Source organism: Haliaeetus albicilla, chromosome 10, assembly GCF_947461875.1.
Source record: "Haliaeetus albicilla chromosome 10, bHalAlb1.1, whole genome shotgun sequence".
Classification (NCBI taxonomy): domain Eukaryota; kingdom Metazoa; phylum Chordata; class Aves; order Accipitriformes; family Accipitridae; genus Haliaeetus; species Haliaeetus albicilla.
This window is the reverse complement of record NC_091492.1, coordinates 28,825,286-28,839,871: the sequence shown is the minus strand read 5'-3', so window position 1 is coordinate 28,839,871 and position 14,586 is coordinate 28,825,286. Positions and strand designations below refer to the sequence as shown.

Sequence of the window (14,586 nt, the reverse complement as noted above, 5' to 3'; positions counted from 1 at the left end):
TTAAGTGCACTGCAGCCAAGCTAGGGGCCTAATGGAGCTTATATTGGCTCATTTTCTCAATGATATATGGCAATTGCAGTGTTAACAGCCTGATGTAGCTTTGATTGACTTGTACATTTATTTCACAAGGTGCAGGCTAGAACCTGATGCAAGAGCAAAGAAACAAAGCGATGACCAGAATGTGCCCTGGGAAGTGCTGTGACCCCAGGGCTCAGCTCGCCCCAGGCAAGGCCAGTCTAGGGCTCCACCTGATATTGCCTGTGTGCTTCTGCCTGCGGTCTCTGTTTTTGAGGAAAAACACCCAGCCTTTGGTGCTCCAGCTCCCGGTGGCAGCCCCGTGCTACCCTTCCATTCAACCCGCAGATATCTAAATGGGATAACCCTGCCCTGGGCAAACCCAGGGAAAGCCTGGGAGCTCTCCTTGAAACTTCTGCTCTTGCTTCTGTAGTGGCATACAGCAAAGGGAACTATGTGCACTCACTGATGGCTTTTTTTTCCAATTCATGCTCAGTTGTGGCATTTTCAAACCTTACTAGATCAGTATGGATTCTTGAAGGGGAATTCTAGCAACATCACACTGTGTGGTGTAGGCTATTGATAGAGAATCATAGAACTGCTTAGGTTGGAAAAGACCTTCAAGATCATCGAGGCCAACCATAAACCTAACACTGCCAAGTGCACCACTAAACCATGTCCCTGAGTGCCACATCTACACGTCTTTTAAATACCTCCAGGAATAGTGCCTCAACCACTTCCCTGGGCAGCCTGTTCTAATGCTTGATGACTCTTTTGATGAAGAAATTTTTCCTAATACCCAATCTAAACCTCCCCTGATGCAACTTGAGGCTGTTCCCTCTTGTCCTATCGCTTGTTACTTGGGAGAAAAGGCTGACACCTGCCTTGCTACAGCCTCCTTTCAGGCAGTTGTAAGGAGCAGTAAGGTCCCCTCAGCATCCATTTCTCCAGGCTAAACAGTTTCCTCAGCTGCTCCTCATAGGACTTGTGCTCCAGGCCCCTCACCAGCTTGGTTGCCCTTCTCTGGACATGTTCAAGCACCTCAATGTCTTTCCCGTAGCGAGGGGCCCAAAACTGAACACAGGACTCGAGGTGCGGCCTCACCAGTGCCGAGTACAGGGGAACAATCACTTCCCTGCTCCTGCTGGCCACGCTATTTCTGATGCAGGCCAGGATGCCGTTGGCCTTCTTGGCCACCTGGGCACACTGCTGGCTCATATTCAGCCGGCTGTCAACCAACACCCCCAGGTCCTTTTCCACCAGGCAGCTTTCCAGCCACTCTTCCCCAGGCCTGTAGCGCTGCATGGGGTTGCTGTGACCCAAGTGCAGGACCTGGCACTCGGCCTTGTTGAACTGCAATACAGCTGCCCTGGGCCCATCGATCCAGCCTGTCCAGATCCCTCCATAGAACCTTCCTACCCTCCAGCAGATCAACACTCCTGCCCAACTTGGTGTCGTCTGCAAACGTACTGAGGATGCAATCGATCCCCTTGTCCAGATCATTGATAAAGATATTAAACAGAACTGTGTTAAGCTTGAAGTGTAAAAGTTACCTACACTGAATAAGTACTAATAGTGCTAATATTCTACACTGGACAGTATTAATATTTACAGTGGCGGAAAAGTGATGCTTCTTGTGTACCTCAAGCTCTAAGAACCTGTAAAAAAAACCCCACAACTTTAAAAAAATCACAGTATTGAGTCTGCAAGGCTAATTTCAGGCTAGTAAGGTGATGTCTGGAAAGGTATTTATAGGTGAAGACTGAATTTTCATAAAATAATTTGCAATGTTGAATTCTGTGAATTCAGTGATCTCTCTGTGTTTGTGACTTGCCTACAGGCCAGTTGCTGTTAGTGGCTGTAGTCCTCTGAACTCCCATGATCTTTAGATAGAGCAGCAGACTGCCTGTCATGCTGCGAGTTGATGCAATAGATGGGCAGTGGTATCTCATTTTGCATGAGTCTTTTACGTTGATGGTTCATTTTAGTGATCCTTTTCTCCAAAGTATGTTAAAGGTCTGGTTTAAAATAAGCAGTTTCAAGTAACTCTTCCTTTTTTTTTTTTTCTTTTTTTTTTTTTCTTTCAGTATCCGCAGTGTTATGCAGAAATACCTTGAGGAAAGGGGTGAATTAACCTTTGACAAGATCTTTCATCAGAAAATTGGTAAGTCATATTTCAATAAAATGTTACTCATGTAAATATTTTTAAGATTGGCTTGCCTGCCCCTTCTCTGTAATGACTGATGAAAAATCAGAGTTGTAGATGGTCTGAAGAACACTGGAATATGGACAGGACTTAGTAAAACAAAGATCTTCAATAAAATGAAATGTTGCGAAAGGGAAGAAGATGAAGCAAGGCAACCTGTCAACTTCATGTTGTGGAAAACTACTGGGAAAATAATTAAGTTATTTGGAAACATTGAGGAGAAAATTATATTACTTGGTATGGGCTTGTCAACAATATAATGTGTTGCATCAGTTAAACTTTTTTTTCTCTGCAGGGGTAATAAGCCTTGTTGATAAGGGAGCCGTAGTAGAAAAGATAACCATAAGTATTGTTTTGACTGTCTGACATCATGTTCTTGGCTAGCAACACAGGGAGATGTGGCCTGGGTGAAACTGCTGTGTGCAGGGGGAGAAACTGTTGGGAAAATTGACTTGAGGAACAGTTAATCAGTGCTTCCGTATGAACATGGAAGGATGTATCCGGGGAGTTTACATAAGAGCGTCAGAGATCAGTTACTATGCAGCGTTTTAGTTAACAGTGTGAATGCTGGGATGAAGAACCTCTGTATTCTGCTTGCATGCTGAGAAAGTCTGTAACCACACCGAGGACAAGGACAGAATTAAAAAAGATCTTCATAAAGTAGGGGAGGGGAAAAAATGCAGTGCTTCTCAGTCAAAACAAGTAGTGTCCTCTACACCTGTGCTGGAGTAATTACACAAATACAGTGTGGAGAACCACTGATCAGGTAGACATTTTTAATTGACTTGGCTGTTATAGTGAGCTGTAGGTTGTATTGTCTCAGCTAGATCACACGACTAAATATAAAATCAGGATTGTAGCCAGTGAGGCATGTGAGGTAATCCTCTTTTGGCAGAATACTGTGTCTGTCCTGGCACTGGACTACAAAATATACATGAACCTGCTGGAAAGAGCCCAGAAAAGAGCAGTGGGAATGAGCAGACCTTACGTAGCGGTCTGCTAAATGTGACCTACAAGGAAGTACTGAAATAGGGTGTTATGTAGGCTATGAAAGAGAGAAGTGAGGTTGAACAGTCTTCAAAACCAGAAAAGTTGTTGCAGAAATTGATGAGGTTAGTCAGTTTTCCACAGGTTTAACATGTTAATTAAAAAAAATCTGGACATGAATACAAAATTTTAGTAGTAGGATGGGTAGTAAAGCAGGGGAATGGATTTCATGAGGGGTTTGTGAAATCTTTGTCCAGTAGATTTGAGGAGTGGGTTGGCATACGTCTGCTAAGATAGTACAGCTAGCTGCTCTTGTCTTGCAAAATGGGGACAAAACCATAAAATGGGCTGGGAAGACTCAAGGAGATCAATGGCTCTATTCCTGTCTGAAATACACCGAGACTGTAATTAACAGTGGAAGCAAACGCCCAAGAACAAAGTGCCGCTGCGCCTTGTTTCCCAGGGAAGGTGGTCCAATAGGGGCATCTTTGGGCTGGTTGAGCTTTAGCTGGTCTCCCTTGCTGGCTGGAGCAGAAATGTCGAGCCTTCCTGGTTGCCTGGAAATGTGCAGCTCAGTAGGTACGAGAATATTCTGGAGTGGGAGTTTTAAGTATTGCCAGATTAAAATAAATAGTATTCTTGTAAGTGTATCACAGATTGTAAAAAGCTATTAAATCCATTAATGACAAAGAGGGTTGTGGCAACACCAGTCTAAAGTACGTGTTCATAGAAGTCTCATGGACCTTTCCCTTGTATTACAGTAGTTGAAATGTAGTCTGTATCTTTGTGCATAAAAACTGTGGCTTTTTATTCTGGCCAAAAATATTACACTGTAAATGCATAGGTACCTTGTTTGCTTGTGCTGACATCTTTCAGTATGTGCTTCAGTTTAGATGTCTGTGTTGAATCATTAATATTTTGCTATAGCATGGTAGTTGCAAAATAAGTGGAATTGTAAGCAACCAAACACAAGCCAACTTCGTTTGATTCCGTTTGGTGGCAATGAAATAAAGAAGTCCTCCCCTCCACCCCCCTTTAAAAAAAAAAAGTCAAACAGAACAGCTTATATATAATGGATATTTGTATTTATGTGATTGAATACTTTTCATTAATAGTTGATTCCAAAGAACAGTGAAGAATGTTGCAGTTATTTTGTTAAGTTATAGCAACTATAATTAGGTAAATGTAACCTTGGAAGGATTATATCTTTCTCCCCCCCCCCCCATGTTGGTAGCCATCAGATCTGGAATTTTAGACCCCAGAGTTTCACTAACCTATTAGTTTCTTGCCCAGATCTTGAGATGCGTAGTTCACAGATGTGCGGTGAGGTTTTATCCTCCTCTTGCCTTGGTACAGTCATAGCAGTACTTGCCCTCTGTTACCCGGAAATGAGGTCTTCTTCTGTGACCACTTTGCTGGAGTTTCAGTTACTTCTGAAGCTAGTTTCTTCTGAAGTAGGATTTAGAATGGAAGAAAAAAAAAAGATTAAAGATAAAACATGACCGTTTTTAACAGAAGACTTTGCATTGCACTAGAAAATACTGTATTTCCTTACTGTGGTTGTTCATTTAAATTTTATTGCGTTTTCTAGCTCGTTCTTTGCCATTAAATTAGTTCTGTTTCCAGACATCAGCATAATTGCTTGTGGTAAAGTACCTTCAATTTTAGGCAAGCATTATGCAAAAGGCTGTGAAAATAAATATGGTGAGGTAGTTAAAAGTCTAATCACCTCTTTGCTCCTGTTGTTATCTCTTTGTATGGTGGGGGTGCGGAGAGACTGCAGCTAAGGCTGGACCTGTGTGTGCAGGTCTGGGGCGGATGCCCCACGGAACACAGCTCCTACTCACAGGAGTTTAAATCAACCCCAGTCAAATGAGTCTCTGATGATGAGCTGTAATTCTGCTGGTTCATCCCCTTGCTGCTGGCTCTTCCTGTGCCTTTGTTTTCTCAGTTAAAGAGCTGTCTAGTATAGAGTGCTTTATCCTTATATACTAACTATACAACTGCATCAAGCTACCTATTTGTTCCTTTGGCAAGTGATGTGGACAAGGACTGTAAGGTTTGTTCGGGTTTTTTTTTCCAGACCACAATTCTTTCTTACAGCTCCAGGTCATTGTTTTTTTCTGTTTTTCAGTATCCTTCTTTCAAATGTAAAAACCAGGGCTTTGATCAGTTGTCTGATACAAGTCTTTCCAATGTCGTATATGGAGTTGTTCCTGTTGGATGTTTTCCTATGAGTACGTCTAATGGTGCTGGTCTTATCAGCTGCAAGTATTTATCCTTAATGAGGCCTTAAATCCTTTTAGGATCAGTGCTTTCCACATCCCACTGTAAAAGATTGGCTCAAATTCCCTCCCTGCCACCTCCACTGGGTGTGCAGCTGCAGGGAATTGCAGGGGCAGCTTGGGCTCGGAAACCAAAACCTTTGCTCTGCCCTTTAGGAATAAGAGCAGGAAAGTCCGTCAGCGAGCAGCGTGGCAGCAGCCTGTCTGGGGATGAAAATGGCCTGGAGGCTTCATAAGAGTTGCATAAAAAAGTGTCTGTCCTCTGTTTACATCTTTTTCTTTGTGAAGGCAAACAGGTTGCTCTCATCTCTTGAAAATGGCACGTCTGTCTGCAGGAGTGATGCTCCAGAATGATCTTGAACTCTCTAAGAATCACCTAATGAGTCAGAGGACATGAAGATAATAGAGCCACCCAGAAAAATGCTCTGGCAGCGCTTAATAGCCCAGCAGCCGGCTGTTCCTACAGAAGCTGCTTCCTCCACAGCAGAAGCTTCATGGGGAAGTACAGCATGTCTCGAAGCGGAGTGCGTAACCACCTTTAGCTAGTTTTCTTTTTACCACATCCTGTTTGCTACAACACCAGATTATGTGTTTGCTTTAGAAAAAGAGACATTTTCTGGTATCCCAATATCTATAATTTACACGTGGAATCCACTCTGCTTCACGACTGTGTTAGGATTGCACGTGGAGTTCTTGTGCTCCCTTGCGCTGCAGAGTGGGCATGCTTGTAAAAAACGCTGTTTTCAGAGGGCAGTTTTGAAATGAGTTGTAATGTGCGTAGCTGCTGGGCGGATTGGGGTCTGCTGCAGCAAGTATAACTGCCAAGTGTTAAAGGGAGTGAATTAGGTCATAATATTACTTTAGAACAGGATTATCGTGGTTATTAAAGTTAAATGCTTTGGAGCAAACTTGTTGCCAGTTATAGTTCGGTGACTCTTACGTCTGACACTGGACTTTCTGACAAATTGCATCTACCTGGTAGGCAGTGAATAAAGTTGGCTTAGAAATTCTGGGATGTGACGGTAAAGCATCCTGCAACTTCAGGTCCTGGCTTAGGTTCGGCCTTGGGTTCTCTGGTGACTGCTTGGAAGCTGGTGGAACATGGCAGTTTGTCTATACTCTTCTCAGTTTCTCTTCTGTTACACAGACCCGTTGGGTTCGGGTCTTTGGGAAAGATGAGAACAGAACATATTTTAGCTGTTTCAGCAGCTGGTCATACTGCAAATATAAGCTTTTCACCTTGCCTAATAAGTAACTTGCGTTTTTTTTCCCCTGACACTGGATCTAATTTCTGTTTTATTTTCTTGAAATGTAACACTTGTAAAAAGAACCAATTAAAAAAACTTGTAGTTGATGTAATGAGTTACAAACATTTTTTTTTTCCTATTTACCATCCACTTTTGTATAGTGAGGAACGATCTTTCTGGGGTGATTCATTTAACTGTCTTTTATATCCTCTTAAATCAGCAGGCTCCAAGTTGGAGGTCTTCCCAGCCAGGGTGAGCATTTTGCCATCTGTATCAGTGCTTCTTCCTACACACGCATGTCTTGTGAGGGGCTCTCTTGCTTCTTTTCTGGTAGTTTTTTAGCTGAGTTTCCAGAGCAAATGAGCGTTTTGTCTATTTTGTAGTTCCTTCTGCACAGACAACCTGCAACTGTGGGGAGGGACTTTTCTGCCTGCCCTCTGCAGTTAGAGGGAAACGTGCTCCTGACCGTTCTGGCTGCTGTTTCCTCCAGCTTTGTCAGGGACAACGTTCTGTTGAAAAAAAACCAACCCCAAATCTAGGGTGAGAACAGCTAAAGAGTTTTTTTTAGGGCAATGAATCATGCTTTCTGTTGCTTGGTTCTCTAGATTTGGACCCATTATTTTTCATTATTTCAGAATTTTGATGCTAATCATTAGATGGATCTTGAGTTAAAATCAGTTGAGAAAAACATTCTTGCTCTTCCTCTTTCTGTTGCCAGTGTGGTAGCACTGCACTCCCCGAGATACCTAAAAATAACAGGCTGGGAAAAGTACCTCCCTAGAGCATTATTTAAGCTATTGTTTAATTTAAGCATAAGATCTATGTGCTGTTGGCATTCTGAACTAATTAAATAGTCCTCTGAGGAAATAACAATGAAAGCAATAAAATTTGGTTGGGAGTAAAGAAAAGCACCTGGGGTTTTGGCTATTAAATGAGCAGGGGATGACAAAATTAGTAGATCTTGCTTCTAGTCATTTCTAGCCACTTGAGACGACTCTGGAGCTGCAGGGTTGCCTGCACCATCAGGGAAGGACGTCTGAGCGGAGGGGGGGGTGGTGCCAGCGGCATGTCCCCCTCCCCATGCTCCAAAGGAGGACAGTGGTGAGTAGGAGGGGCTGCACAAAAACCCATGCTAAGTGTCTTTGAAAACTGAGAGTATTTTTAGAGCCAAAGTCACCTAGGGGCGTACATTAGCTACTGATCTAAGACTTTAATGATTGAAAGTGTCACAGCCTTGGACTTCTTTCTTAAGAGCATTCATGAGACTTGTAGCACTGCGATAATTTTACTCTGTTCTGGTATGTTGATGTTAAATAATGTGCAGCCATATGATAGGGAAAATAGTTACTTGCTGGGCAGGTTTTCTGTAAAAGCAAGAGGGCAGGTTGTTCAAGTGGTTTTATTCTGGGGTTCCTTTTCTGACCTGGGGAAGACAGCCACCATGCAGAAGTAGACACCAACAAAATTAGGAAGTAACTATATGAAAAAAGAATTATATTTAAAAGACTGTTAGAAGACTGATCTTCTTCTTTCTCATGTTACTTCTTATTTTCAATTCAAGTTTAGACTAAAGCTTGGATTGTGGATAGTCTGCAGGAGGCCTTCATGAATCTGTTGAACCCATGCTTTCCTTGCACGGTTCGTATGATCAGTTAAAAACAACACAAAACCCAAACCACAAGTAGATGTCGGAAACTGTGTGATTGTAAACCGAAACAGAAACTACTGATGTAAGACATTTCACAGTGGAGCTCCACTTGTATCAAACTGGGGTGTGGACAGTGAAAGAGAGAAAATACGCACTCAGAGCCTTCTTATAAAACTCAGTCTATTTTGCTGTATGCAATTTTTTTTATCAAATTAGTGTTAGGTTTAAGATCTACTTTTTATGTCATAATTTAAATGTTACTGGAAGCTGCATTTCTTTCAATGCATTTCTATTTTGTGGTAAAATAAACGTGTTACTTGCATGAATTACATTGAAGACCATTTAGAGGGATGTTAACAAAGCTTCCTGCTGTAGATTTTATGTGCGTTTTACCTGCAAGCAGTTTTAAGGAGGTGTCTGTCTTGTGTGTCAGGGACAAGTGGTATCCAAAGCCACTATAAAAAATGCATGTATTCATTTTGGTTTTTTTTCTGATCATAAATAATTGAGCATTTCTTTGTTGGGATGCAGCCTGATATGCTCCCATGCCTGTCTTTGTGGAGGGGTTGAAGATACTTGGTTGTGTGATTTCCCAGTGGAGCTGCAGATTAAGTCTGAGCTTTAAAATAGGAAAAATATATATCCTATCGTGTGGAACTTCACATAACGGATAAGGTACACATACTGATATATATTAGCATGTATATACAGTATAGTTCTTGGAAGATTTAAGTCACAGGGAAGAATAGTCTTTATCTCAGCAGAGCAGTGGAATTACACAGTTTTTGGGTTAGATTGTCAGGAATTCCAGGCAGACTGGAAATTTTGAACTCCAGAATTAGTACTGTAGGAGAGAAAATGAGCAAGATAGATAATGGATAAAATATATATATAGATAACAAATGATAAATTATTTGAATGAAATTTTACTTGGATGTTTCCACGTTTAAGTTTTCAGCAAACATACATACCAGACAGTAAACCCCAAGCTGGTCATACACTGCCGGCAGTGACTTTGTTGTGTACATTTCATGGGTTCGTTTGTTTTTCCCCAGGAAGCACGTAAGTAAACTCATTCCTTTCAAACAAGATGGGCCCTCAGTGATTTGTTCAGTCATCCTGCAGCTGCACACCTGAGGCTTCGGCAGCGGTCCCCTGCATCGGCGAGTCTCCGGCCTTTCCTTCCAGCTCTGTCTGCAGCGGCTTTGCTGGTGTGCAGGGAAGATGGCAGCTGGCTGCGTGCAGGTGCGGTGAGGGGAGCTGAGGAGGACGAGAGGGCAGCCAGCCTCAGGCTTTCTGCCTGGGGACTGTCGAGGGACAGCCATTACCAGCATGCCGCTGGTGCTGTGGTGGCTTCCAAAAGGTCTTTGTGCAGGCCCTGCATGTGGGGCAGAGGACAGCTGGGCTCCAGAGTTAGGTCCTACTGCTAGGTGAGCCCTTTGTTAGCCTTTGTGGCTTGCCAGGTCTACTACCAGCTACCAAGGAGGGGGTGCAAAGACAAGTTTGGAAAGCTTCGACCTAAAATGTTATAAACCCATCCTTATTGAGTACAGAGTGACTTCCAAACCAAAGGTGGTGTCTTCTATCTGCTCGTACTCACTTGAGCTTTCTTAGCCCATTTCTGATGTTTATACTTGGGTATAAACAGTGATGGTGTGCAACCTTGATCCCCCCCCCCCCATCAATTTCTCAGTCAATCCAAAACAGTTGCACTCCCATGGAGTCTTTATCAATGTGTCTTGAAACAATTCACAGACCAATTAAGCATCCGAACACCGCTGTGAAATAGGTAAATATTAGTTTTCCATGTCTGTAACGTGGCATAATAAAAACTTTAATGAGATTTACTTGCATAGCTCTGTACTACTAATAAAGCAGATTCTCTGGTCCTGCCAGTTCTACTCATTTATCTCAGTGGGATAACTCATTAGTAACAAGAGAAAAGCTCAGAAACCAGGAGAAGTGTAAGTAGAATCTAAATTACTGAAGCTGTTAAGTCTTCTAACTTTCAGCAGTGCTTTTAAGAGACAGAGCAGTTAGTTAGAAAATCACAGAGCAGAGAAGGTGGAGAGCTCTGGCTATCAATTATCTCATGAATTCATTTGTAGAGCAGAGAACAGACATGGATATTTACTATAAGCCTTTCAGATGCTTTTATTGTTCTATACCAATGTCTGTCCCATAAAAGAACGATGCATAATACAACTTGCAAACCCCCCCAAGGAATTGGTCCAGATTTGTGAGGTTCTTGCTTCAGATCGTCACTTGGTGCACTGTCAGGAGGTGAGTAATGTACACCATCAGACCTCCGAATCTTCAAACTCTGTAGGGGAACAGAGCAATAACCTTATAGGGTAGTTGCTTCTCTCTTTCCTGGCCTCTTTCCACTGACAGCATTTTGTCCAGCCAGTGCCTCTATAATATTCTGCTCTCAAATGTGTGCATGTCTGCGGTGGTTGGATAGGTAGATTCAGAAATATGCAAACCCGTTTCTTAATGTTTCTAGATATTTCTGTTAATTTCTTTGATTGAAAGGGGAAGGAGTCTGAAGAGAAGCAGAACTATTTGTTTCTGAACCTCCAGCTCTCAGCAGCTTTCTTAGAATGAACCAGAGGAAGGCTTTAAAATTCATGTAGGAGAATCGCTGTTGTTTTAGTGGTTTTGTTCCTCTTTAACTAAGTGCTGTATGTATTTACTTACTGAATACTACTGTTTTTGTGTTTTGATTTTAACCACAGTGCAACAGTCTTCCCAGATGCTATTGCAGAACAGTTTGGTTCTTTTCAGTGGTGAAGATACTGAACAGTACTTGCTAAGGTGAATACTGGCATCAGAGACTTGAGAATGCCCTTCTGTTGTGAAATTATTCCATGTCTTCATTAAAGGATCCTGTCACCTCGCTGTCCCCCAAGAAAAAACACACGTAGATCTAGTCCCTTTCTAAGAAGTAGAAATAAACCTCCCAGTGTACTTTGTGTGTTAAATAATTCATAACAGTGAACGGTTCATAGCTTAGAGCATGTCAAAAGAAATACCGTGCTTTTCAATAATAAAGGGACATTGGCTTGCATTATGGAAGTAATTTTAAAAAGTTGTATGATGGAAAATAACAACTGTCATGCCCTTCACAGGGACTGAATATTTGTGACATGGGGCGATACAACAAATAACAACCAACCATCATGACATTTTTAAGCTGCTAATACTTGTTAGCTTGCTAATAGCTTGCTAGTAGCTGCTAATACCACTTGCAAAAGCAGTGGGAGTTTCTTCTACTTAAAAGTGAAAAAAGAACAAAACCTCTTGTGCTGTGTCTTTCTTGATGAACTTCAGCAAAGGAATTTAATCGTGTTCTTTGCAGTAACTGATTGAAATGAAATGCTTCAATTCTGTGTTTAGTTGTCCTTTTAAAAAACAATGTTTTTACATATCTTTGTTTAGTGATATTAGTCCTTCATCTTTTAGAGGTACTTTTTCTTACGTACAACCCCGTTTTTTCTTTCATCTTTGTTATGTTGAATACCTTTGATACTCAACTTTAGTTGACTGGAATTCTGCATGTTAAGGGAGACCAGAGGATGAAAGATACGTGCTAAGTGTGGTTCAGATACAAGTTTTCCCCATTCTTTTCTTTTCGTGGCTTTAAAATATGATTTATTGCATATTCAATATTCAGAGGTGTATTTCATGAGGATATTAAGGTGGTATGTGGTGGGGCTTTTTTTCAGGCAAGGATCCAGTGGCAATTGCAGTGGGTGAAGCACAGACATAACATTTTTTTTAAATGATTTACAGCTGCGTGTTAAAAATAGAGCACATTCTTCTTTTCCTTAGGAATCCTCTTATCGTTTGAATTGGTGTGCCACCACTTGACATCTTGACAGCTGCTGGTCCTACCCTTTGAAAGTGCTGAACTCCTGGCTGCTGTCAGAGAACGTGGAAGGGTGTCTACCATGTGCCTTCTTGTTTGAAATGCAGACTCTGTAATCCACCTCGAGTATTTTGCTCTGCTCCAAACTGCTCTTCTGGTCTTGAAGCAGAATAATAATTGAATGCTCTCAGTAAGTCAGTATATTAGCTGCTTAGGATCTTCTACCTTGTAAGCCTATATTGAGGTTTGACACAGAATCTGTGAATACTCCTCCATCATGTCTGAAACCTGTGTGCTGGAGGAGCAGTACAGCTCTGTTGCTCCTGTTGCTGCAGGAGTTCAAGGCATGCACAGGTCTAGCATTTGGGAAGATGGCTGACTAAGTTTTAACAAGTGTTAGTGATTTCACTGGGTGAAAAGCTAATGGAAAATATGCCTGGAAATAAAGATTTTCTTTGAAGACACTTGAAACCTTTTAGCCAAAGTTTATTTTTATATAATGATTTATAGACGTCATTAAACAAACTACCTGGCAACTTACAGACTAATTTTGAGCTCAGTTTGATTCTGTTCTAGGGAAATTGTTCTGTGCTCCTCACCATTGTATGCAAGTCCTGACTTGTGAAATATAATTTGTTCTTTTACCCTGATTTTTATGCACAGAGGTATGTTTTAATTTGTTATGATGTATTATTTTTAATGAAAAGTGAATATACATTAGGCTCTATTAGGGAAAATAGGATAAGGACAAATAGCTCATAATTGGAAAGAAAAGTAGTGAAATCTGTGGTGCCTTCTGGGCTGTGAGGATTTTTGTGGCTTTGTACTTAGCCAAAGCTGTGATTCCTACGCAGATGAGTTTTCCCTGGTAGTAGCAAGTCTCTTTCTTTGTTCCTGAACAAGGAAATCTGTGGTTGTCTCAATTCTGGAGCTTTTAGGTGGTCTTAATTATCCTGTGCTATGGCAACTGAGTGTGTGTACCATACAGAACAAGATTTTGAACTTGACTGGATATTCTGTAACACCTGCACGCTGGTTCAAATTACAATATTTGTATGGTTTAATAATAGACCTCTACCCCTAACTTTTTATGTCCAAGACCCAGATCTGTTATTCGTACCAATGGTGGGCTCATTACATTCCTTGAGACAAATAAAACAAAATGGAATAAAACATGAAATGGCACATGGGGAAGAATGGTAGTTTTCCAGCAGAAAAGCCAAGCGTGATCCTCTGTTTATGGTCCTGGCTCCGTGTTGTATGGAGACTATGGACCGCGCTGGAGAAGGGCTCGTGGGTATCGCACAGTGGATCTGCACCGTCTCATTGAGGGGTAGCAAAGCCTTGCCTCCAGGTGAGAGCTGTTTCATATGGTTAAAACAACCAACAACTGGGTTTAAACAGAAACACACAATAATTTCACCGCGGTGTGTGCTGTTAGGGCGTGCTGTCCCGCGGTTTCCTTGCCAGTTCTGCACAAGAGGCTTTTTTGGGGACGAGGCGTCTGTGATAACACCCCGAATAGATGTCCCTCTGGTTACGCTCTGCTGACTTCTTTATGCTGTTGTCCGAATTCAGCCAAATAAGACAGATAGGAGAGGTCTTGGAGGGACTTAGGACAGAGACCTTGAAGCGCCCTAAATGAGGAAAAATCCTTGTGTCGCAGGCTTTGCAGAGCAGAGCGCCAGCACACGTTCCCCAGCAGCCTGGTACGGGGAAGGTTGTGCTGAAGCTTTGTCTGCCTGGGAGTCGGACCTGTTAGCCGCAGCCGACGGGAAACGAGCCTGGACTGATTCTGGTGCAGATGTCGCTACTTATTTGTTTGTCATTATTCCGTATTTATACACAGCATGTTTAGTCAGGATTTGGAAACAGCTTGATATTTTTGTTTTCTAATTTGCTATTTTGCCTACTAGAAAGAGTCTACATCAGCATTTTGGACCACATTCAGGTCGTGCTGTAAATAGATGCAGCTTCCTTTCAATCAGTGACATTGTGAATACTTATATCAGGGTTAAATGTGTCTATTTTTAGCTCTGCTGTCTTACCTAGTCACTTCTGTTTGTTTTAATAAGATTTTTATTTACTCCTGTTAAAAGGGTATTTGAGTCAGATACTAATAAAATTCCAGTTAGAATTAGATAAGTAGTTTTCTCCAAGGTTTGTTTTATTACAAAGTTACTCATTAATTTTTTTATTATTATTGTTCCGTGCTCTCAGTTAATTGACATTCTCGTGAAGATCAGGATACGGCCTCGTGAATGCAGAAGTGACCTTTAGACGGCAGGAGAAGGCAGAAGGCCAACACTCGCCCCTGTGGCTGGCTG

The 14,586-nt window shown here is 41.8% G+C and overlaps 1 protein-coding gene across 2 annotated transcripts in view; it reads left to right on the top strand.

Moving 5' to 3' along the window:
• Nucleotides 1–14,586, top strand: part of GRK3 (G protein-coupled receptor kinase 3) — a 79,073-nt gene that overhangs the window by 17,293 nt on the left and 47,194 nt on the right. For both annotated transcript variants that reach the window (XM_069794532.1, XM_069794533.1), the window contains exon 2: nt 2,103–2,179. In XM_069794532.1, the coding sequence (XP_069650633.1) occupies nt 2,103–2,179 (77 nt within the window). The remainder of the gene's footprint in view (nt 1–2,102; nt 2,180–14,586) is intronic.